Raw genomic sequence first — 26,380 nt, 5'->3', positions numbered from 1 at the left:
CTGTAGACAGTTCTTAGACCGTCTACGTACCATTGCTTTGCCACAGAATGGACACAAAAACGCTATAGACATCTTCGCGAAAGAAAAAGTTTTCCATTCCTTCCTATTTCCGTTCTATGGTCCCGGTGAGTCTATGGTCATCCTATTGCCTCTCTATGGTGTGAGCTATATATTGGTGCATTAATAAAGTGATGCCGGGTAGACGTTTTCCTTGGGTGTAGTGAGGTGTCCGAGTTAAAGAGTTGTTAATTAAGTTCCGGGTATCTATTGTTACATTGATGTCTAGAGGCATATCCAACTTCAGGGTATACTCATTGTGGAGATGGAAGTGTTTAGTATGTGCCGGAATAATGTTTTTACTTTCTCAGTGGGAGGTAGGTATATGTGGGTCGCTGCGGCCCCCGTAGATATTCGCAACTTTCACAACCCATGGGGGGCGCACTGGTGCCTGTCAAAATTGCGGTCATCTGGTTGATCGTCGTTAAAAAGCGGTATACTAGGCTGGGTCTGCGCGCGACGCGTAAGTAATTGTAGTTTTGCTATATACGCGCAATATCAGAGACTTACTTTATGTTTTTTTTTTCACGTCAGGAATGTGTAGGCAAGCCATTTTATTATGAGGCCAATCATTTAGGAGCTAGGGAGTGCGATTCTCACACCGCGGTACCACCATCGCTTAAAGTGGCTTCTCTATGGACCCCGTAGGGACTCCGTGCAGACCCTGTATCGCTTCTCTGCAGACTCCATAAAGCGCGATCCAAACCAACGCTTCTTTTTGCGCCTGTAGGTCGTGCGGCTGCGGATGTGACGTATTTTCGTGACGTCGCACCGCTTCTTCGCTCCTTCCGGGCGCGCACAAGAAAGTTGGATGATTTCAACTTCTTCTCAACGCGCACAAAAACGCGCGGTGACGTAGAAGGGCGCTCCTCTGTCCCGGCCAATCGGTGGAGGGCAAGCTAGTTCCGGCTCCGCGTTTCTCGCCGTCTGGCTGCCCTCTCCTCCCCCCCCCCCCCCTTTTATTCTCTTCCAACATGACAAGGCGACCTCTCTCTCTCTCTTTCTCTCGCCGCCTGGCCGGCCAGTCTGTCGCAGTTGCGCCTTGCTTGTGCGCTCGTGCCTGCGTGCGCGCGTGCGCGCTCGCCCGAAGTTTCGCCCGTCCAAACCAAAGCGCACGGTTCTGACTCAGAAAGCGCGCCCGGAAACAGCAAAAACGCCACGAAATGCGTCACATCCGCAGCCGCACGACCTACAGGCGCAAAAAGAAGCGTTGGTTTGGATCGCGCTTAAGGAGCCCGTGTAGACCCTGTATGGCTTCCCTGTGGACCCTGTATGGCTTCCCTGTGTACCCCTTACGTACTCCCTATAGACCTTGTATGTCTTCTTTGCAGACCCCTAAGGACCCTACACTCTTTAAAATTACTTTTACAGAGCACGCTTTTGCGTAAAAACAAATGGGGAAAAGCTCTTTTTGTAGAATCCTTTATTGGAGATCAGTACAAAATGACAAGAGCGTGATGTTTTCATACACTTTTAGCTTACAGGGTTTTCCGGCACAATAATTTTTTTTTACAGCCATGCCTCACCGGCGATTTCAGGTAGCGCGTCCCGACTTGGGTGCGTCCTAACTTCGGTGGCAATTCGCGGCGTGTCCGCCTGGCAGACGGGGTTGGCATCCCTGAAACCCCTCTTCTACCGTATATGTTTCGGCGCCAAAGTGGCCGATTAAAGCCAAAGCAGAACAGTCACATGCTGTCAAATATCGATAGTCCCAAACAAACACACGCAGTGGTTCAGTTATCCAAGTGGCCGCTGCGGGTGGAATGGTGGCGTTGCGATCGCAATTAGTTTGGTTTTAGAGTACAGATCGGGTGCCGCTTTTTCAGAGCAAGCTCTTTAGCAGTTTCCCAACTGACTTAATCTAGAAACGTTGGTCGGTGCGGACCCCATAGCAGACCCCCTGCAGATTGAGTGGCTTCTCTGCGGACCCTGCAGGGACTCCCTGTAGACCTTGTATGGCGTTTTTGCAGACCCCATGAGGACCCTGTGTAGACCTTGTATGGCTTCCCTGTGGACTTCCTAAGGACTCCTTGTAGACTTCGTATGGCTTTTCTGCAGGCACCCTATAGACACCGTAAAGACTCTGTGTAGACACCCTTAGAGTCCCTATGGACACTACATGGCGCAATGCCATAGAGAGGGTATAGGATGACCACACATCAGCCATAGAATAGGACGTCCATAGAACGTCCGTTGGCCAATATTCTATAGGGCAGCCATAGGACGACTTCACGGAGACAACAGAGGTTGTGGCTGCCTATAGATGCCTTTTGTTCTCCCTATGGACGCTGGTGTATAGAACGTCCTAGAAGTGTCCATACATATTTTTGTAAGGGTCTAGAACTCAGGTGTTACAACAGGGCGTTTGGACTATTGTCATCAGGTTTAAGGCCTATAGACGTGACGTGAATTTATTAAGTTCGTGGTCATACAGCAAGACACAACACTGCTAACAGAAAAGCGTAAAATATATGGGGAGCATCAACGGAAGTTAAAACCGTCACTCCGGTATGCGGGGTACGAAGCACAGTCCCTGCGTCAACAGATCTGCTAACTGATCCGAAGCTACGCTGAAGCTGGCGCCATCCTCAGGCAAAACGCGAAATGTCTGCAGCAACGTGGTCACGCAAAGGAAAATCTCGGCTGTTGCCAGGGCCCCTCCGGGACACATTCGTTTTCCTGAAAAGAAACATAAAAAAAAAATTAATTGTTAAGCATACTCAAAAGTCAAATTAAAAAAAAAATATGTTGCAGTATTCATGCGGGTTTAGGTGCCTGACCAGCACCATTTAAAATAAAGATTTGACTATCTCGTTTTAGAGCGCAGCTCTTAGGCGCCCGTTTCCGGCTTGAGCTGCGTCGGCTTCGCCGTCGGCGTAATTGCGGGGTGCATTATGGGACGTTCCCCGTAATGACTTCACACGTGACGTCAGGTGTGACGTCACAAGGTTCACTAATGACGTCATAGATGACGCACCGCGCGTTGCATTATGGATACATTTTTTTACGCGAAAATTTCCCCGCTAAAATTAGGGGGAAATTTTCCCTCTAAATTTAGCGGAATATTTTTCCCGCTAAATTGCGAAAAAAATTCCCCGGTAAATTTAGCGGGAAATTTCCTCCCTAAATTTAGCGGGAAAAACTCTTGGTTAAATTTAGCATAAAATTTTCACCGCTAGATTTCGCGGGATAAATTTCCCCTAAATGGGAGGCGAGCGGGAGAGGAGGCGGGGAGGGTGCTGATGAGGAGGAGGGGCACATTTTCCACTCCGTACCTTCCCCTCCTCCTTCTCAAAAGCTGCGCTCTTATTCGACATTATGTGTTTAATTTTTTATTTCCTGAACGCCCCAAGTTACGCAATATTCGCACTTCTACTAGGTGTCTCAATTAGCGGCCAGGCTCTTTAGATCGACCGCAAAAAAACGTTTTCTTAACCTATCGCTCTACAAAGTTGTGTATCGTTGATGCATTTTCTTATGAAATTTGCAAAGAGCGAGCTTGAATGAGGAAAAATTAAATAAAAGAAAAAGGCTTAACTGCTATTCAAACACAGCAAAGCTAAAGGTATTCAAACAATAGGGCGCCGTTTGGCACTGTAGACAAGAGATGGCGCAAGTGGTCACAACGTCAATTGCCATCAACGAAGGAGGACACGGCGCCGAGAGCCGGCGTCATTAGCAGACGATCTTTGTGACCCAAAAGCGCAGATTGAAGAGAACGCTGGAGTTAAATGAAGGAATGGATAACGCGGTGGTGCGAAATCCCTGGCTACAAATCTTTTCCGCTGTGTCGATCATGTTGAAAATTACCCGAGGCTGTGGTGAAGGACGGTAAACGTAGTAGAAAAAAATGGGCACATGAAAAGGAACATCTCGGTATCTCTTTAGTTGTCTCTTTTATGTTCTCAGTGGCTCCTGCCGCTGAGCAGGCCTTACGTTCCACAAACACAGTCGTTGGCATCCGCATTTCTTTTTCAGGAATATTGTTCTTATTTCCCACACGATAGAAACTTCTCGTTTTTAAACATCTTAAAATTTCTCATGGTAAAACGAACCCCTAAAATACGCGGATCATTTGGGAGATTTTCTAACTAAGTTAGCCTGCTTATAAATGGGGTTCAGTGTTTTAATGTTGTTCTTGTCAAGTCCAGGAGTTGTATTTTCTCTTTATTTATCTTAAATTCGCTGTTCTTCGGTGCCAAACAAAATTCGGCGTTTTTTGGCGCTTGTTTAAGGGAAACACGACATGAATGCGGGACACCTTACATAGAGGGACCATATACGTGACCCGATTACTTAAAAAGCAGTATAATAACAATTGGCGCAAATTAGAAAAAGAAAAGCTCTTTCGTAGTTAACTTAGTGCGGGTTGACTTCCTAGTCAAGAAAAAATAAAGCTGCAGATAAAGACTCATTTTCCTGAGTCTGATTTTTTTTTTTTTTAAGAATGAAAGGCATCTTTAATTCTTGGTTTTTCGTGTTTTTATTTAATTCTGATAAAACCGGCTTGGGAGATACTATGCAGGGTTTCAAGGTATACAGTATATACCAACGAGAGGAAAAACAAAGAGTTATAAAGGGCTAACTTGAGTAGTGAAAATGTTCTGATTTAAATCTAGCGACTTGATTGGCAAAACAAAATTTAGAATTCAGAAAAATAAGAGAACAAAAAAACCGAGTTTCACAACCAGAATCGTGTACCCAAACACAACACCCTTCATCTCGTTCACTAGCTCGACGAAGTTTATCGCTCTTCAAATACACTCTAAATTTTCCTTATGTAATAACGAGTGGAATATCCTAAACTGAGCGCTCTTACTATTATTGTGTTCATGAGCTTTCCCGCTAAATTTAGCAGTGACGTATGACGCAGTGCTTTGTGAGCGTCTTAGTGACTCAAACGATGTCTAAGACAAAACGTATATTAAGTCCCATCACAAATAATGAACTTTGTTTTTCAATGTCACGCAAAATATGAACGCAAGCTTGTTTTCAATATTAATTCTTTTCGTTCAACTCGATCATTTTCTTTTCGCATAAAAAAATGTTTTAGTGGATGAGCGGTGTCTAGTGAGGGTTTGATTTTTGTATCTCGAGTAACCACGGCCCTCATAATTGTTAAGCACCGATTCTGCAACCGTTAAGTGAATGTATAGGCCCGAATAATACACGAAGAAACACCCGATCTGAATTCTTGTTACGGCTGCAGTTCCCACAAGCTTTATTATCTATGAAGTGTAAGAGGATAAAAAATAGCTGAGACATAACCCTTTAATTTCAATGCACGTTTTAACCACAGCTTCTTGAAGAACAGGCAGGTAAGCCTAATAAGCATTAAGGGCTGTTTCAGCTCATAGTGTTTGGGGTAGTACGTCTAATTTCAAGGAAGGTATAGAGGCCCGAACGAGCTGGGGCTTAGACAGTGCCATGAAAATATGTTGCAGCACACACCAATTGAAAAGGGAATGAGGTGTTCTGGTCTCGGAAGGAGTGCGGATTCATCCGGGGTCAGAAACCTGGAGGGGTCGAATTCTTCAGGATTTTTCCAGTACTTCGGATCAAAGTGAACGGCCCAGACGTTGGCCACAACGATGGTACCCTTGGGGATCAGGTATCCGTTTAGAAAGACATCCTCGTTGACCCTGAAAGTGTTCAATAATTATCGTGTAACAAGATGAGGACAATGTTTATCTCCAGAACTAACTGAATTATAACAATAAAAGGCTTCTATCTCAGTACCCCTCGTGCGAGAAATACAATTTGATCGACCATTTTTCATTCGGTATGAACTTCGCTGTATCCTCACGCCTTGCCATAAATCACTTTTTTTTCGTTCACTACTACGTTTAGTCGGTATCGTTCTATTTCGCCAAAGGTTGCGAAACCCAGACCTCCGACGCCTGCCGTGAGGATGCACCACGGTCTGCAAGAACGCAAAGGTAAGATCTTTCAACGTTTATTTCATTCCGGGGTGCAATTAAATGCATATTCTTAAATCGAAGCATAAACGTGAGTTTTGAAGCTAAGACACCAGAGTTTATAAACTTAGTTTTTTTCAAGTTGTGGGTGTGGTCGCCTTCAGAAGCGTGAAATCACTGTTCAGTCCATTTTTTAAAGAGATAACCCAAGAAGCTTAAACACATGAAAGAGAGAGAGAAAAAAAAAGTAAGATTAGTTGAACATCAGTAACATTTTCCACGCCTTATATTATTTTTATGGCTAACTTATTCCGAACAAGTTCTAAATAGAACTCTTTGAAACATTGTGACGTCATCTCATTGAAAAATGTCGGTGTCTCATCCGCAAAAAGTAGCGTCTCTACAATCGCGGTTAATAGAGTTGGAACTTTGATTTCTACACATACCCCCGTCCGAAACTGTAGATTGCATTGGATTTGTGCTAGTATATTGTAACCAGTGACACGTAGTTTCTTTTAATACGTTCCTACGTTTAGATATTAACATATCCTTACTGAAAAAAACCCTATAATGTTCATACGGGTTGACCTGTTTGGGTCATACGATGTTATGGACATACGGGGCCCGTATGCAAACAGGTCGTCCTATATGTGAACGGGTCGCAAACAGGGCCACCCGACCAGATACAGGTCGACTTGTTATGCGGGTCAACCCGTTGTGCGGGCCGACCCGTTATGCAGGTCCATTCGTGATGCAGGTCCACCCGTACAATTACTCTTAAGAAAAAAGTGAGCTGCCAACACCCGGTCTGCCTTTCGTATTCCGAGGCTCTCCACTGAAAAAAAAATCCTGACAACCTTCCTCAAAAAAGCATGCAAAGGAACTAAAACAAGGACTCGAAAGCAGGTACAATTGATGAAACAGATATATTACACGCATGACAAAAGCAAATAACACAGCACCATCATCACATCTACAGGAAAACTGAGTTAGTTTCCAGAAGTATCTTAAAACTGAAGCTTCCTGTCGATATCTTGAAGTTCCTCCGCGATATACTTGTTCATGAGGCCCATCCGTTTACTAGGCGACACATCCAGGGGTACTTGCCCGATTTACATGTCGAAGGCATCTGAAAACGAAAAGAATATGTAAATTATCCATATGCACTGCTGTCAAGCCAAACCCGTTTTTATGGAACTCGGAAAAACCCGTCTACCATTTCGATATAGCGAGTGATTCTTTATAAAATACAATTAATGAATTTTACAACGATCAAGCACGCCACATTTAGAAACGTTGACTCTCAAAGGAGCATCTGTAGGTCATGAGGGACGCTCGATGCGGCTATTCGAGACCTTCCTCGCTTTTCAAGGTCTTACTCTCTCCCTCCGCAAAATAGGTTTTTTTTTCTTCTTCCGGGCGGTTAAACGGATGCTCAAAAAAAAAAAAAAAAAGAAAAGTCAGCTCTCTCTGCAAGGTGGTTTTCCCCCAACGATGTGGCCGATTAGGGGGAAAGCCAGCTTGCAGAACAGTTCGATCTACCAGGAGACGCTGCAATTTTCGTTCAATGTAATCACACATTTTTCACTGTGAATTTTTATTGCAGCAACTAGTCTGCTTACAAATAGTTCGATACAAGGGACAGTTCAAATTAACCGGGTTCAATATAATCGGGTTTCACTGCAGCCCTAGAAAAAACACATCCAAATCACATGTTAATTTGTTGTAATATTGTACTTATTAAGGTGCAACTGAGAGCAATTAGCAAGGATCTTATTGTTTATCAATCAAAAATAGGTCAGCCAAAATATTCGCCACCTTAAGTCTGACCACCTTCTAAATAACAACGTTGTTTCGAAATCGGCACAGCTAGCCTGCTCTGGGCTACACAACGTTCACCCTAAACGGAGTGCCTTTCACCGAACCAAAGTCCTGCCTCTGATTGCTTGACTTCACTCTCTGCACGTGAGTCTGCAGGGGGTGAGGGGGTTGGTCCTGTGGTTTAAAACTGACAGTTGACTCGACCAACGAGCATGCAGCTTCTATGGTCCAGTCTGTGTAGAGGTGAACGGAGTAATGGCGACTTGTGAAATCAACGGCACCTCGTGGTTAGGTCACAAAACTGTCATTGTGGGTACAGAAAACTGTCGGGGTGGGTTCGTTCGACAGTTTACATGAGCTAAGCAAATATTCACAGCATCTGGCAGTCTAAACGGAGAGCCGTGAAAGTAGGTTCGAAAACGCCTCATGGAAATTGCCAATAACTGAGGCCCACCTCCAGGTTTACCGCATAATACGGTGACAAAGCTGATATATCCCAAGAACTCAAGAACACTAGTCCTTACTGAATGTAATGAACTAGGGCCCGTAAGTTTTGGGCATATGCCTATAAATGCTTAAATCTATCACTTCAATGTTTTCTCGCTTTATTCAGAATTTTATTTCGAAATTGCCGTTTGACCTGCATCATGCCAATGTATAGCAATTTGGCACTTTTATTTATTTTCCCAGGATTTCCTCAGCTCTTTTTTTACATTTGTGAATACCTACAGGCACTAAAATATTTTTGTTGTAATGCACAAAAAACCAAAAGCGGATATAAATGATGATCGCCTCTGCCGCTTGACATCTGTAAAGTTTAAACATGATCGGAGAAAAGAGGAGTACACTGCCGCATGGTTGGAGCATTGCTCACAGAAAGACGGGAAACAATTGCCTTATGGAGCCTGTCACAGTACTTGGAAGCTGAGCTAGCCGTGAATTAAGCATTACAAAAGTGAGAAATTATAAGTGTCAAAAATGACAAGTCCTTTTATGCTCCTGCAATGAAGGGCCCAAAAGAACGAAGATTTAAACCTTATTTGATGTCTAAGTCACGCCCATTTTCCCTTGTGCCAACATGACGAAGAAAGCCTCAAAAGCGGCTTGGTGCAGGCGATGGGTTTCAGTCTGAAGATCTGTTCTTAACCAGTGGAAGTGTTTTCTTTTACAAGGCATAAAGCGTCAGTTTACCATGCTTCTTTAAGAACTGCTGCTTTTTGACATCAGGTACTATCGCGGCCGGTATGAGCTGAAAGGGCAAGTGTGGCGCTACCAGCGCCGCCTGGCTCATTGCTCATTAAACACTAACACCAACTGATGCAGAGACAAATCTCCTCGTGTGCTCGTGCCCCAGTGCGCTTCCGGCTGTATGGTAGCAAGACGCCGGGTGCGGTATTGAGTGCGAAGGTGACAAGGTAACACTTGTCATTCTTTTAATAAATATGAACCTAAATCTGAGCGTGAGCTATTTATCGCAAACTGATTGTTGCACAACTTGAGGCTCTGCACGAAAGTACAGCAGAGCTTGCTTTTGATTAAAGTTTGCAAACGGTTTAATGGATAACTCTTTGCATTCAAGAGAACCAAGAATCTCTCTGCAAAACCCAGGGCTACGTTTTCCTCTCGCTCCCTCACCTGCCTGCTGTCATATGGGATGAGCACTACCCGGCAGGCCGTGCGTCACTGCTGTGTGATGCCTGTTAAAGCATTCCCCAGCTAAATTTCTCATTTACAATGCAGAGCAGAAATGCCGGTTCTGGGGACGTGTTGTTTAATGCTCCAGAAAGGCCTAATCGTGCAGCTGTCTGCAGAAGAAAGTTAATTTCACTCAAGTAAAAAGCAAGTTGGTAAATAACAATTTAATTTGTCCTTTCACTGGCAAAGATGAAGAGGCAAATTATCTAAAAATGTGGCTTTCACAAGTGTCTATAGACATTGGGTTGCATGATGCACCCATCGTGACGAGGAATGGAACGGCTTAACGTATCACAGAACGTAATGACAAGCCTCTCGTCTGCCGGAATAACTTGCAGCGGTACATCGTGTCCTTCTTCTTGACCAGCGGTCTTACTTTGTCCAGTCCTCGAACATGGGTGTATGTATCCTGATGCTGGTGCGTAGACCTCGACATCTTGAAGCACCACGTCGCGCAACAAGGTTTCACGAGCAAAACCAGCCACAGCAAATTCCCCTTCGCAACACGACCGCCAGGCACCAGCAAGCAAGCCGCGCCGCCCGCGACCACTACGAGCAATCGAGGGACCGAAACTGAGGAGTGGCCGCCAAGGGCTTCTCTGAAGGTCGAGAGGCGGAGCGAGCCACGGAAGGAAAGGGAGGAAGGGTAGAAGGATGGGAAGGGAGGCAACCGAAGGCACAAGCGGGCGAGGAGGATATGTTTGTCTCCGAGAGATGTTCATCGGTGGGACTGCTTGCTGCGCTTCAATTCAAACGACAGACAAGAACTCGTTCGTGGTCGGTCGTTGGTCGCCGCTTCTCGGCGATTCTCGCGGGTATTGGCCGTCGCAGTGGACAGCATGGGCGACACGGAACTTTGTGGTGTCGTCAGACAATAATCGATGTTTGTCGCTCTAGTGGGACGGGGCTATAAAAAATGGTGCCTTTCTTCACTTGCCCAAGCAACCTTTACGCATATACTTCATTCTGTATTTACTGAATAAAAAGACCAAGCACTCAAAGTGGTCAACATGAAGTCATATTGATTGCTGCAAATAAATGGCAGAGTTTGGCGTGTTCAAAGCAAAGAGAAACAACTTACTGTCCATGGCTACCAGCTTGTCGGGAGTCAGTGCCCTCTTCGGAGGTGCTCGCTTCAGCCGCCTGCAGAGCTGCCCCGTCACGCTTCGGCGCTGCAGGTTTACAGCATCGAAAACCGTCTTCGTCACCCCTTTGCAGGAGATTGAACCTTGAGCTGCATTAAAACTAAAGTAGATTTAATGCTACAAATATCTTTTTGGGGCAGTTGGACCATCATTGATGGGCGAGTAAAAATTTCAATAACAAGTCCCCAGCGAAAAAAACGGAATGAATTTTATCACGGTAACATTGAAACTGGATTATCGAACCACGAATCTTATTGTAAAGTATGCATACCATGGAGGCTTGCCAAAATTAAAGATAGTCTCGTTATTAGCCTAGTGATTATTTTCTGGATACAGGATTGTAGATTCTGAGTGACATCAGAAAACTGCACTTTCTTAGCCAGTTGCAGTCATGTGGTGGACACTGTCCAAGAATTTCAAAGGTATTGTGGGCAGGCCTTCATATTGAAATGAGCCCCGATATTGTCACGAATAACAAATGGTGAGGCGGCAAATAACTGAGGAACTAAACGTTTAATGGGGCGAACTTGCGCACAAAACAAAATAGAAGAAGCTTAGCGTCGCAGGCGTCGATGTCGGTGAAACAGCACGATCAAACGCTGGGGCGAGACTAACTCAGGCTCGCCACGCGAAGCCTCTGATGTAGACGCGTGGGCTTCTGAACCAATCGGCGTAGAACATTCTAACGTCAAATAAGCAAGAGTGTTCTCAAATTAACCAGAATGGGGCATTACAGAAACAACAAAAAGGAGTATCAGCGGCCAGGCATCAAACCTCGGTTTTTCGTGTGGGAGGCAAGCACGGTAACCATTAGGACACGGGAGCAGCCAACTAGGCCAGCTGCGTACACTGCAATAGTTCCCAATTTTCAAAACCCGTATCGGTTTTATGGAACTCAGGTTAATCCCAATTTTCTTTTGAAAGCCAGCCTACCTGAAAAAGAATGGTGCGGTAAACACACCAGATGGCTAACCCCGCCTAGCCCCTTCATGCGTTTATGTTAGTTTCGTAAGTGACGTTAAAGTGCCAGCACTCAAGGCCTGTGCAGCACTTGGAAACAAATGGCAGTGTCGCCTTGAAATCAGAGGCACTTGGAAGTGAGTGGCAGCACAGCACTCACTTGTGGCATGCGCACCTCTCGCGTTCACACAATTAAGGCTGAACCACATGCAAGTGGTTTAGCGAGCGACAAGACGAGCGATGGAGATTTATTACTGTCGCTCGTTACCCCCGCTTGGTTTTTGGATTTCTAGAAAACGTTGCTCATCGCCTTAAGCGCTCGCTCCCGTCGCTCTCTTGTGGTTTGCCTCGTTGTGCGGATGACCGAGTGATAACGAGAAGGGTCGCTATCACTTGTCTCGTCGCTCGCTTTATGGTTGTTGGGGCTTGCGAAAATGTGAAGCGTGAATTTTATCAAGGGCTTTGTCCTTGCCGACTCTCAGACTGCTGGGAGAACTTCGCGTTCCAGCGAATTACGACCATATGATTTCTCACTTTTCTTAGGAACTGAGGAGGAAAGCTGAGGAGGAAGTAGTTGGAAAATCAGTTCATGGTCTCATGAAGAAAGTTGTTCGAAACACTTTGCATTCTTTCTAACTACTCGATGGCGTTTTTTCCGCCTACCTTCACAATCAAGTACTGCCAGAGGGCTAACAAATAAGCGCAACGTAAACAGCATTTTGTATAAAACGTCTGTGTCCAAGTCGAAAAAGAATTCTTTATACACTTCACAAGCAACATATCAATACAGACACCGCTTCTAAAGGCGCACGGCACGGAATATCTCGAGTAGTTTTCAAAAACAGAAATCTAACTTGAATGCGAACATCCGCAGTGGAAGCAAACGGGGTGAAAATACTAGTCCTAGCACGTAACGGGCACCTAGCAGTCACAGGTTCCGCAAAACACATCAGCACCCGATTTGTAGAACTCAAGCCTCGTCCACCGATCCATGAGATAAAGCTCCCTGATACACGCATACCCTAAGCGGGAAGGGGGCCCTCCCCCTTCCCGCGCATTCCGTGGGACGTTTGCCTCTGGGTGCGTTCGTGCAATCCGACTGCTCGCCAGGTCAGTTCCGGGACTTCCTTGGCAAAAGCTCGAGGGTCATCCAATGCGCAAAGCACGTTTGCGACAAGGAGCCGTACACGTTGGCTTTCACGCTGCCTGCACACGCAAGAACACGTCATAAACACTCCGAAAAGAAAGGACTGAAAAAGTAAAACGAATGGACGTGCACTCACCAATTAGACTCAAATCCACAGTTGGCTCCATGGGCACGCCGGCACCTGGGACACTTTTTTTTCCAAGAATGGTCTGCGATGAAGTTTGTCACTCGCTTTGCTATTGAGTTTTGTTACGATAGCGATGGCGATGCGGCGATGTTCATTGCTTCGACCATAGTGGTTCCGACGAAACTCATTTGACGCAACGTGAATGTGCCTGTTATAATCGACTTACATTTAAACTGTCAAATTTAAAAATAAACTGTTTTTACATTTATATAATTATTATGTTGGAGTGCATTGTGTACTAAACTGAAGCTTGGCCAGGTTAGCTTCGTTTTATTTAAACATGGCGGCGACCACGGTTGTCCCATGTGCCGTGCTCGACCTATGGACCTTTGCAAAAAGAGCTCTCTGGCCGCCGTTATTTTGCGAATTGAGCGAACATTATCAGCCGGAAATTTTTGCCACCCGCCTGAGCTGTGGAAACCCGGTCAGCGTTAATCCCCAAGTGCATTGTGCATTCAAAGTTCGCCGGCATTTCTTGAAAGTTTTCACTTTATTTGCCTGTTCCTGATGCTTGCGTGTTTTGTGTTATCTTTCACTGTGAGAACCAGGGAATACCAGGACTCGTAGCCTTTTTGGCCTTCGCAGAAAACGAACGAAGAGAGCGAACGTCAAGCAGCCCGCGACGCAGGCAGTTCGACGTTTTTGGAGGATTATTTCCGTTGAGATAAATTCCAAAAAGCCATTCTGGCTAGCGGGACATGAAGGCACCCATCCTGGCTATGTTCCGGGCGTTCGCAAAAAAATAGCTGATAAGGTCGGGTCCGGGGTGTGGGGACGGAATAGACCCGTTTGTTCATTTGCTTTGAAGCTGTGCAAAGAAACCGCTCTCTTCTGCATGTGCCCCAAAACACGCCGCATTCCGTCCGATCGTCGTGAAACAACTATCGTCGACACTGTATGCTGGGTATGCTGTGTTATATGAGACTTTTCTCAAATCCTGTTCGGAAAACGCGGCACCGTACGGTACGTACAATATATATTGGTGCGATCGATGAGACTCAGTGCATTTCATGTTGTGGGCGGGGGATATTTATGCAGTTCGGATATCCTGTGGGGTCAAATATTTTCGACGGTTCGACCTTTGTAGATTGGCACAGCTGAGTGTATGGTAACGTAAAAAGATCAACATAAAAAAAACAAAAAAACATTCAAGTTGCATTTGTTCTGTCGCGCACAGGCTCACCAGAACAGCTTTCATTTCTTTGTTTTTGTTCCCGAAAAATAGTAAAATGCATTCTTAAAAACCCTGAGAAATTCTTATCGCCATAGAGCACAAAATAAGAAACAAAACACAGCAATTTAGCCTCTACCAGCGTCCGGAATTGCGCCGACGCAGGCTGCCACAGCTCACTGAGGAGAAAACCCACAGTTCAGCGCAGTCAGGCAACACTGACGTATCATCTCAAAATTAGGGACGCGCGCTGTAAATCGCTTCGTTCGAAACTGCCGCTGGAAAGGTCTATTTGCTGTGCATTGGTTGTCTTGTTATCCACCTCCTGCGATTCGCATCACCCACAAGCATGCTGTCTTCGCATCACCCACAAGCATGCTGTCTTCCAAGAAGCAAGGTCCCCTAGTGGGGACCTTGTTTCTTGGAAGCAGGGTCCCCACTAGGGCAGTTTGGACCGTATCTCGGACGTCGTCGACACTCACGAACCGCGTCCGCTAGCCTGACGTCGTTTGCTTGGTTCCTTTACGTTTCCGGCGACGATCCCCCAGCCCTGGCCGCATCCCTACAGGACGTGGCTGAGGAAAAACAATCTACGACAGCGCGGCGTCTTTGGAATGCGAATATTACGAGGAGTGGCTCTTAAAGTAGCGACCTTCGACGTGAATGCGTTTTGGTTCTTGTTTCACACTAACTTTCAAAACGCGACTTCTAAGTTGTACCCAAGCGCAGTGGTAACGGCTCTGACTTATACGCCGAGGCCGCGGGTTCGATCTCCATTGGGGCACTGCTTTTTATTCTTTTTTCTGGAATATTTTGTTTTGTATAGGCATTTAGCGATATTTACATTTCCCTTTTTGATTAACACTGAAAAAAAAAACAAAAAAACGTGTGTTTTTGACGAAAGTTTGATCTACTAAATGGTATGGGACACTCTTTCCGGAGGTGCATGGGAGTTCAGTAGGGCTTGGGTTGTAGGCCGGTTTATGCAACGCGTTTTTTTTTCTGTCCTGGTGTATTTCCCGGTATAGACCCAGGCTGTGAAACCGTTTTTTGAAAATCTGTTACTTTTCCTAGTTTATGCAAACCATTTTTCAGATTCCAGATTAGTTTTTCATTTTTGTTTTGTAGTGTTTTCGGTAAAAATCTGTGAATATTCCCTTTTTTTACCTGTGATATATATCCTTTCCCTTTTGTTTTATGCATAAACTACAGTTGCAAACAATTTTATTGCGTGCTGCACTTTATGGGGGTATTTTTATTTTCTTGTTCCTAATTTGCTTCAAATTCGTCAAAATCAGGTGTAATAAACCATTTCCGTTTTTCGCGAGTCAGCGGCCTTATCGTTTTAGTTATTTGTCTTCGCTGGTACGAGGAACTGATAAATTGCCACAGCTTTCCCGCTTATTGGTAGAGTTACCGGGTGACCGCTGGGACTATCTTGTTCACAGGCTTAGCGCACCGGGCGACCGCTTTGGTTTCTTGGAGTTCCGTTGATGCCCTCTACGACCGGAGCCACAGTCCGGTATAGCAGATAGGGCCACCGCTATCAAGCTATCGGAGCTCCAGACTAAGTAAACCGGTCCCGGTGAAACACTCCGGGCCGCCGGTATGGCGTCACCGGGACCCCGGAATACATATACCGGTCGCGGTATAGCTACTCCGGGCCGCCGGTATGATGCTAATGGGCCTCCGGTCTAAATATACCGGACCGGTATGGACCGGTACGATCAGGTATAACTTCATATGGGTTTTTTTCGGTAGGAAATGGCAAATGTTGTGATAACTGGTAGTTGAAATAATACTTAAAAAACAAGCCAGCTGATGATGATTCATGGTAATAAAACCCGAGATGCATATAACTGGTAGATGTCTTTAAATCTAGAAAATAGCATTTGCATGCCAATCACACATACGAGACGCTCCTGAGGTGCACCTTTTTCTAGAGTAAGGAAATGTAAATGCTTAGGGGTAACAAAAACGAGCCATATACGATGGGCCGTTCACATCAATAATATAATTAAGAATGATACAGGTAAACTCAGCGAGCTAAAAGCAATTAAAAATGACAACCCGGAAACTGATGTGTTAGCTTTTAAAATGCTAATAAGATCCGGTTTAGAATATGACAGGGAAGCGTGGGACCCGTATACTAAGAAGTTGGTATTAACGCTTCAGAGAATTCAGAAACTGGTGCGCCTTTTTGTATTTTCAAAGTATAGATGTCAAGGCTCGCCTACGAAACTACATTCGAAAGTAGGACTTCATCTACTGAAAGAAACGTGGAGGAACAAGTGCATGAAACCTCTTTACATGATTTTAAACGGGACACTTCTTATAGACAAAGATAGATCAATGTGACACCATACTTCTAGAATTACGCGAAATTAACATGCAGGAACACTTGTTACGCCATATATTGTCTAAAAAATTAATATTTCCCCCGAAAAATAAGGGAGTCGTTTGCGCTACCAGAAAGGAAATGTAGCAGCCAACACAGTTTATGAATTTATAAGGTATTCGAGAAAGTGATTCCATATGTCCCCGGAACTGTGGCTCACAGTACTTCGTGTCGTAGTGTGTGTTCGTTTTTTGCTTGATATATAAACATTCAGTGTGCAAGAAATGCTTACACCGTGAACCACGATTTTGCATGTTTTATTCATGTTCACTTGCTTTTTTTTTCCTGACTCCCATCATGGTCCCCGTTGTGGGGACTAACAGTGTTGTCAAATAAAAAAAAAATATATGGTCAAGGTATAATTAATTTGCAATTACGCTTTCTTAATCGCGAATGCAGGTATTGCAGGAAACATGTATTTAATTTCTTAAAATCATCTATATGAAAAGAAAAAAGACACTCATGTAACAAAGAAGTGGGTTTGTGAGAAAGAACTCTTGCTCATGAACAATGCCTCTAGAAACTCATGCGGTGTTCCGCCTATAACCCTGTCGAATCAGATGACAAAGTAGGGTATACCTAATCACACGATATTTTAGAATTTACAGTTAGCGTGTACTCCGTCACAATAGGTATAATGTTTTGCAAGGCCAGTGAAGAATCATTCCGCGTAGTCGACTCGCACACTACCCTACAGTTCGTGCATTGAGAATGGTGGGCACACCGATGTAAAAACATTGGACTTTTCTAAAGCAGTCTAGGTGGTATTTGAACGGAAACTATTGTGTACAGTCTTTATCACCTGTAATGTGAGAGCAATAAAAAAAATTGGAACGTGAATCTAGGGACAAAAATAGGTTGAATAAGGGATAAAACACCGTGAATTCGTGGATTTTGCTTGGGGTCGACTGGTGTGAGGGTCAATACATTTTACCTTCTTCGAGATTCACCATAAGGAAAGATATATCAGATCATTCTTGTCGTGTACCGAGTCGGGTCGAGTCAAGAGGACCAAAGACAGGAGCCGCAAGAGAACACCAACTACGCCGGTGGCCTTTATCGAACAACCCAAAACCTCGAGCCCACACGCGCGCATCGCAGCCTTCCACGCGCATCCGTCCCGCGCTACCCGAGTCACGCTCATCTGTCAGCCAACACAGCCAGCCAGCACTTGTGCCATATAACGCAAGATGCGTTCCCACTTATATGACACCTCCCCCTTTTAAGCATTAATGTCCATAACGAGTTGGAGGACGCGAAATTCGGCCACTCCGGGTTACGGTTGCTGAAAGGTCGTTGTCCTGTTGACCGGCTGCTTCCATCTCGGAGCTCGCGGGCTGAAGATGGTGCCGAGTGCGTCGTACTGTCCCTTGGTCCGTTTCCACGAGGTAAGACCTAGGCTGTCCTGCTTGGCCTTGTATCCTTGCGAAGCCGCACCCGCGTGGATCCAGACCGCTGAGTGGGGGGGTAGCACCTGGCAGACTCTCGTCCTATGGCGTCTGTTATAGTCAGACGCCTCTCTCGTCTTACGAAACCGGTACCGTTGTCGATATTTCTTCGAGTGGCGCCAGTGAGGTCTCAGTGTAGTTGGCGCACTCGGAAGTGTTGAACGGAGCTTCCGTCCCATCAGCAGCTCTGCAGGGGAGAAACCTTCAGGCCCTGGGGTAGTCCGGTGTGCCAGAAGAGCTTGCGCCACATCCGATGATTTCGTCAGCAGGTTCTTTGCAGTTTGTACCGCTCTTTCGGCCTCCCCGTTGCTCTGGGGGTAATATGAACTAGAAGTCACCAGTTGGGCTCCCCAATGGTTCACGAATCGCCGGAACTCGCTCGATCCAAACTGGGGACCGTTGTTGGGTGAACATCATCTTCGAGCGAGCCAAATTCAACTCGAGAAAGCAAGAACCGGACGAGCCAGTGGAGGTCTTGATCACGGCCCTACATAAACTGGCGGATACTTGCGAGTATGGCTCTCTGCGGGACGAGCTCATCCAAGATCGCATCGTGGTAGGACTGCTCGACACAAAACTCAGTGACAAACTCCAGCTGGACGCTCAACTTACATTGGAAAAAGCGACCACGACAGCACGTTCGTCGGAGACAGTTAAGCGGCAACAGTCAGAGCTGCGCAGCGCAAAGACTGGAAGCGACGTCCTCGAAGAACTTAAAAGACATCCGCGAGGAAAAAGCGTGAAGAAAGATACCAAACGTCAGAGCACGTCGCAAGACCAAGGACGTCCTAACAGTTTAACGTGGACATGCCGATGGTGTGGCAGCTCGCAAAAGCACGCCCAACTTCAATGCGCTGCGAGAGGCAAGAAGTGTAACGCCTGCAAAAAGCTAGGCCACTTCGAAACCGTCTGTTTTTCGAAGCATGCGATAGAAAATCGAAAATCACGAGCACTTGGGCAGAGACTAAACGAAGTCTTCCTTGGCGAGCTGGTACACTCAAGAAACGGGAGCCCCTGGTTCATCACAGCTAAGCTGAACGACCGGGAAGTAAAGTTCAAGGTGGATACGGGAGCGGACGTCACGGCTGTACCTCCTAGCGCGTGCGACGAGACAACCTTGGCAGCGCTGGAGCCAACAGAGACGCAACTTTTTGGAGCCGGACACTCTCCACTCAGCACACTCGGCAAGTTCAAGGCAGCTATAACCTGGAGTGGGCGAACAACCAGAGAGACGATCTACGTAACCGACCGGCTGAGATACCCTCTGCTTGGACGAGCGGCTATTCAAGCCCTTGAGGTGCTGTCAAGCTTACAGGAGGTCAATGTTGACAGCAACATAGAGTACGATCAACAACTGCACGCTAAGTACCCATCGCTTTTCCAAGGACTGGGGAAAATGAACGTCCAGTACAAGATCACCCTCCACCCGGACGCTAAGCCGTTTGCAATCACCTACCCGCGACGGGTACCCTTTCCGCTGGTACCCAGCGTAGAAAAGGAACTACAACGCATGCAAGGCATGGACGTGATCTAACCAGTCGACCACGCCACAGCCTGGTGCGCACCCATGGTGGTTGCCAAAAAGCAAGATAACTCTATCCGGATCTGCGTGGACTACACTCAGCTCAATCCGCAGCTGGTGCGGGAGCGCATCATCATGCCCACGGTAGAAGAGACCCTGGCAAGGCTTGCAGGAGCTACGGTATTTAACAAACTAGATGCCAATTCCGGCTACTGGCAAGCCCCACTAGCTCCGGAATCAAGAGAACTGACCACTTTCATCACACCAGTGGGACGTTCTCAGTTTAAGAGACTCTCGTTTGGAATCGCGACGGCGCCAGAATTCTTCCAGCGGGAGATGATGAGGATTCTAGAAGGAATCCCGGGGCATGTTTGTCACATGGATGACATTCTAGTTTTCGGCCGCGACAAAACAGAACACGACAATTCTTACAAATTTTCTTGGATGCGAGAAATAAATATCAATAAAAAAATTAATCTTCCCGAGTCAACATTTTAGAATGATTTGCAGAGCGTTGAAAAACTTGCGCACCAAATTTAAATTGACATTTCATGCTGACAGATCGGTAAATGACATTTACTAATGAGAGTATTTTTTGCGTAATTTTCGAAAAACTAATTCAGAGGACCTCGTTACCACGTTCGACAAAATTGTCCCAGTAATCGAAGGAGTAAAAACACCACGGGTTTTCCACCCGCGTAACTTCTCCGAAACGTTTCTTGTTAACCGAGTCTGAAACGATAGCGAAGAACCTCCAGAAAAGCGTAGATGCGAGGCGGCAGGCACGCGTGTGAATTGCGGCGTTTTTGTCTAGGCGAGGCAACAAAAAACTAGCACCGGGACGAGGCGTTTTTGGCACCACTTGGTTGGCTCCATCTGAGCTTGGCGTGGGCTGAGGTCGAGCTGAAACGCAGATATAACGTCTTGACTAACTGTACCTCTCATCCCTCATATTTTGTTTTTATTTACTTGTCATTCGCGAGAATGCAGGCGACAAAAGGAAGCTACCACACTTCAAGATATCTGCCTGCACCGAACAGCGCATTTTGAGGGCTCATGGACTTGGCTTCAAAATATGTAAGCGGTTTTTTTCTATGCGATTTCCCGCGCCTTCATATAAATGGACTTTCGCACTATTTCAGTGACCATTATGGCAGCCGAGCCGTTATTAAGGAGCTTTCCAGACCGTTTACTCTCGTCCGCTAAAACTCTCCGCAACCTGGACATCACTGCTGCGCATGCGCGCGTCACCCTTGCGTGCAGAGTGCAAGATCCGGTGGCGCGGGTTCCGGAGAGCGTTACCCGACGGCGGAAACTGTCTGTCAGAAACTTCCTCATATTAGCAGAAAGATGCAGTGCCGTATTTGTTGTTTTTGAACGTGCCAAATATAAACTGAACAGGCTTACAAGCGGCAACCTACGCAACTGCGACGTAGCTGTGAAGGGCAAAAACGTGCCGTATTGAGCGTCTACAGCCAAATATATATGCGCCAGGAGAGTTCTTTTTATTGTTTAAAATCACAAATCGCTGAAAATTAAAATAAAAAAAACACTAACTCAGTGCGCCCGGCTAAAGTTTGAACACTATTCAACCTATCTAACTCGCTTCACGCTTCAAGGGGTTCAGTGAAGACACTACGAAGATCCAATTCGAATGTTTTCTCGAGCCCCGGCGGTTTAGAATTGTATCCGTTTGTGCTAAGCGCTCGTATTGAAGGCTCGAGTTTACAGTCGTTCAACGCTAGGAACACTATGCACCATTTCGAGCAGAAGTACGCGCAAGCATTGATGCATAAGAGCAGACACAAACAAACATGCAATCTTTAAATATCTAAACGTTTGATATACAAAATACCTTATCGGCATCTACCCGGAAACAGTGGCATTCCCTAGTAAGTTTTCCGCACGTCTTGAGATGCTTCTAAAGTAAAGGAGTTTACGAAAAAAAAGTGGGTATCTCACTCTCTTGGAAGGCTCAGCGTGAGGATGGTTCTCCAGCGACTCATCTCCCATACGACAGCCGTGCTGTATGGCATAAAGCGGTGGTCCTCCCACGTCGGAGTGCGGCCACACCCGACGACCCTGTCAATCTCTTTCTGGATCTTGGCTTGAACTGTGCCAGGATTGTTGGCGCAGTGCAGAAGGATATACAGGATGCTGGTTGCCACGGTGGTCGATCCAGCGATCAATAAATCAATAATGTTGCCATGAAGGCTGCGATCTGTGAGCGACAACAGGAATTACTATAACTTTGGCATACGTCAGGTAAGCCAAGATATCAGACCTGCGTGAATGAAGCAAAGATTACATCTGCTCGCTGGAAGCTCCATAAAAACCGCATGAAAAATCAAGGCATATCCGATTTCGATTAACATTAACTGGATTGGCGTACTATCATAGCGCCAGAAAAAAATATTAATATCTTATGGCCGGTGCCCCGTCTGTCATGTATTATATGGTCAGGATGGCTGGTTGGGCTACTCGGTTTTGCATCATGCCTTAATACGCGAAAAAACACATGGACAAAAACGAGGGAAGATCTGGACAGGACGCAGGGCGTGAATTTGAACTGTTTTTGTTCACTCAACGCCCTTATGGTCGTTGGCTTCATAAAGACAGGCTTGCCCGTATCACCAGTTTTTAATATGAGAGGGACATGTTGCAAATGGCTAGAAATAACTTAGTGATGATTAAGTTATTCCAGTTCGCTCTTCATGTTGTAAGTTCAAATAATCAAGATAATACAATATATAATAACTACATCACATTAACGTAGGCGCTAGTGGAACAAAAATTAGCACAAAACGTTTACAAACATGCAAGTGCCACTGTAGTTACTGGTCACACAATTATTTTAATGTTTAAACTAAAAACAAAAACCGATAGCTGAAACAATATGCGCTGCCAACTAATATTTTGTATGTCCGCTCGCTTGATTACGTGATCACAAAACTGAAACAGCTCTGTTTGACAGTTTTTGGCTGATCAGTACGATATGAGTGTGAGTTGCGCTTTCTCGCAACTACAATGTAGCGATAGATATGCAATCTAAACAGGATATAGTCGAATCAACGAAACATAGAGAAGGCTCACTAAAGATTAAAAGGCTATTGTAAAGTTTTCTAGGAAATATTTCGCTTTCGTGTGCGACCGTCAAGCCACAGAACCACGCTCAAACTGGAAGGACCAGCGTTTAAATAACAATCGACCTATTCACACAAGAAAATAAAGTGTAAATTTTGGCGAGATGTAAAATAAAAAATTGCAAACCACCACACAAAGTGTGCTGCGATTGGCAGTGTTAGCAGCTACGTTGTGGAAAGGCTTGGTGAAGGAGATCTGCCTTCGGTTAGTGTGCTGGACAATGTTTGTGACGGGTTCTGAAAACAGGGCTACTGTGGCAAGGCGATTGCGACGGGTTCTGAAAACAGAACCTGGGCGGCTACTCTGGGAAGGCGAGGAAGCGTGTCGCCCAGTGCACGACCACGTATAGTTCGCAACGGCGGCAGCCAAAGGAGCGCGGGAGGGTACGTTGATGTAGAAGGAATGATTGGGAGGAGGAGAGCGCTCTCACCATAATCACGTGGGTTTTTCCGAACAGCGGCAGCCTACCGGGGAGAAGAAGGGGGGGGGGGGGGGAGGGAGGGTCCGAGAGAGAACCTTGTTGCAGTTGGCATGCATGTGACACGAACGGCGAGGAGGGGGAGAGCAGTGCATCTTCAACAGGGTGGAGTTTTGCGTTGGTGTATAAAGATTTTTTTCCAGGAGGGGCAATGACAGCTATCGCTGTAAAAATGTTTTAACAAGAAGAATGTCGGTGAGTGATTTCACTTCAAATCGCGCATGAAAAAGTAATGTCTCAGGAAGTTTTGAAAAAAAAAATATATATATTCTGGACGAATTCTTTACTAGGAAAAAACTGAAAAGTTTCTACGCAATATTTTGAGATTCTACGTAACATATTGGGATTTTTACTTCTAAATCAGCAAAGACGGTCCCGTATTTGGGACCTTCCCCAAGCTCAGATACCTTTCGTACCACAAATAAACTTTTCACGGGAATTTTTAAGCTAGTATTAAAGCGCAATATATTGATAAAAGTTCGTTGTTATTTTTTCATTAAAAAAAAAAAACGCACCTCACCCCTTTTACAATGATTTACCATGTTTAGATGAAAACTTGTAAGTATTAGTGTTATGATATAAAATATAAATTAAATGAAACCTTAAACGAATACCTTCAAGAAATACGATATTGTCCTAATCAAATAAAGTTACCTTTGCAACAAAGGCTTTTGAATGGAACAGGAAACCCTAAAAGTAAAAATCTCAACATCAAAATTCACGAGAAGACCATATATATATATATATATATATATATATATATATTTGTATAGAGAGCTTTCAGTATCATCTAAAGTTCTAAACCATCCAATTAAAGTCAGATCTACCGTATGGTTTAGATATAATGTCTATACGTTTAAAAAAAACGAAATGTTCCAACTTCTATTTTAAGATGCGAAGATTGGTCATTGTCAATTGTACATCTCTTTATTAACTAATTTTTGTCACAATGGTATTATATTCGTTGGCTTCGATTTAACACATATAGAAGATAAGGCTGATACGTACACAGATGGTATGATTAATATATGGATGTTTTTCTACAGATGTCTTATTTATTCCCTTTAAAACATTTGCAATTAAAATTAAATTCTTGAAATTCTTTCTTTAGAAAAAAGACCTTATAGATATTTTCTCCTTAAAGGGTCCGTGAAACGAATTTTGGAGTGGAATAAATAAATTTATATTGGGATTTTACCAATAGCACATTGTTCAGTGGGCCAAAAGAAAAAAGGTTGAAAGTCAAAAGCCTGACTTTGGGTACAAAAATTTGAAAACACAGCAGACTATATCGTACCTCCTTCCCTTCGTAAGCTCTCTGCCTTTTCACTGTGATACATCCGCGGTCCCCGCAGCGCGTCACCGGCCCAAACGCACGTCACACGGCACCGGACCTTAATCCCTTCACCCCTAAGCTGACATTGTGGTGGAAGCTACGCGCTTGCCGGACCAATCAGCCGCCTCCCTTTCATCACTTGACCTTATTCTCTGCGCGAGGGAGCGTGATCACGTAGGAAAAGTGTGGCTGGCCCAACGAGCACGTAGCTTCCACAGCACTGTCAGCCTCGGGGTGAACGGGGTGGGGAAAGCAACTTTTGTCTGAATTTTGAGCGACGGGCTGGTCTTCTAGGGGGAGAATTGCAGTATCCGGGTGCACAAACGAGAGTCCGAGAAAGAGGGGAAGCCACCCTTTCCGTCCTCTTGCACTGTTTGGTAGAATGCGCGATTTATGAGTTGAGGAGGAAAGCTAAACAAGAAAAAGTTAGAAAACCGTTTCATGACCCCTTTAACGTTGAATGCGGAATGCGGAATGTGGTGACAGAAAATATTTTTGATGTGCTGAGAGCTAGCATGAAATATCAGCTCTTTCCTATTCTCGCTTCTCCACGTACAATAAATAAGCCTCGTAAAAAGGTAGGCTTGTGCAAAAATATGAACATTCGTTTCTTAAAAAAAAAAACGGATCATACTTGCAAAGACTGTGGGAAAAGTAAATACAATTACATGAAATATATATTAAGCGAGATCACGAGAAAGTTTAGTTTGACCGAAAAGCGCCTTTAAAGGGGCAGTGACACCCCAAAAGTCGTATGTTGTGTTCTCTAAAACGATGCAGGTTATAGTCATTCTATAACTTGTGATCAGTCTATAACTTGTCATATGACCGGGCGCGCCTTTTTATTTTTGGCGTTTTTCTCTCTCTCTTCTCACCTCCTCGCTTATTTATATTTGTGACGCAATCGAATATGAAATTTAGAAGCTTTGTAAGCGATGTTTGTATAATATTCAATAGCGTCATTCATAAAACATGTCTTGAACGCAGTTGCGTGCGCAATACACCCCTTTAGAAATATCGAAAATCGGAGTCCGGAAGTGATGTGGCCTCCTGGTTTTTTATCCTTCGTCGGAAAATACGTCGGCGCTCGCCTCCTGTAGCAGTGAAGATGATCGGGGAATATGGGAATCGGACGACGTTCTTCAAGTTTTGCAGAATTCCCTCTAGCCTTGGACGTTCTGCTTCGTCTGATGTGACCTGCTGCGGGAGGAACTTCGGAACGACACCACGTCCTAACCCAGGTACCAATTAAAACCCCACCGCTCTAGAGACGCTTGAGCTGACTCCATAATCCTCGTCTATTAAGTGTCGATAACAAATAAAGGACTTGGATCCAAAACCCTCTCTCGTAGTCCTTCCAGAATTTGGAGCTAGCCAGGCCGTCTTCTCTGACGCATTTTTCGGGAACGTCTGCAGCGCACTTTCGCTTGTGACTCCGTCACGGGGCTGGCTTTTCCTCAGCACCAACGCAAAGCGGTCCCTCACATCACTCATGAAAGTCGACTGCGTGTCCTCTTCGACCTCACGCAGTTTCAAAAAATTTGAGATCGCCGATTGGGCTTTAAAAGAACTTCAATCTCTCAGGTGACGTGCCGTCCGCCCACAGCGATAGGCGGCATGGAGAAGCGCGGTTGATCGCGGAAATCTGGCGAACACGACACTGACGGTTGGCACGGTTCGGTGGCGGGAGAGAAACTCGGGTTGCAGGACGACTCAATCTTTGGTGTTACTGCACTGGCGCGGATCGCGCGGGAACTTCAAATTCGGCTTTTAATTTCTTTTTTTACTTTACAAATACTGCGTTTTTAAGCTTCGATTTTTTAGTGTAATTTCCAGGCTTCGTTTTCAGTCGTTTCGGGTAACAAAACAAAAATATGAGTTTTACTTCTCAGTGCCCCTTCAAAGTGGACTACAGCATTACTTTCAATTCTTTGCTATTCGCTTAAAATAGCA

The 26,380-nt window shown here is 45.2% G+C and overlaps 1 protein-coding gene across 1 annotated transcript in view; it reads right to left on the bottom strand.

The window, feature by feature from the left end:
• Positions 1-2,468: 2,468 nt before the first annotated feature.
• Positions 2,469-26,380, bottom strand: part of LOC8030196 (cytochrome P450 2J2) — a 60,465-nt gene continuing 36,553 nt past the window's right edge. Inside the window, exons 6-8 of the mRNA XM_042290384.1 lie at positions 21,432-21,690; positions 5,509-5,699; positions 2,469-2,736 (exon numbers count right to left, since the gene is read on the bottom strand). Coding sequence (XP_042146318.1) covers positions 2,558-2,736; positions 5,509-5,699; positions 21,432-21,690 — 629 coding nt within the window. The 3' untranslated portion in view covers positions 2,469-2,557. The remainder of the gene's footprint in view (positions 2,737-5,508; positions 5,700-21,431; positions 21,691-26,380) is intronic.

The sequence above is a fragment of the Ixodes scapularis genome, unplaced genomic scaffold (assembly GCF_016920785.2).
Source record: "Ixodes scapularis isolate PalLabHiFi unplaced genomic scaffold, ASM1692078v2 PGA_scaffold1__304_contigs__length_218370807, whole genome shotgun sequence".
NCBI lineage: Eukaryota > Metazoa > Arthropoda > Arachnida > Ixodida > Ixodidae > Ixodes > Ixodes scapularis.
The sequence above is the reverse complement of the archived record's forward strand: the minus strand, read 5'-3'. Positions and strand labels throughout refer to the sequence as shown.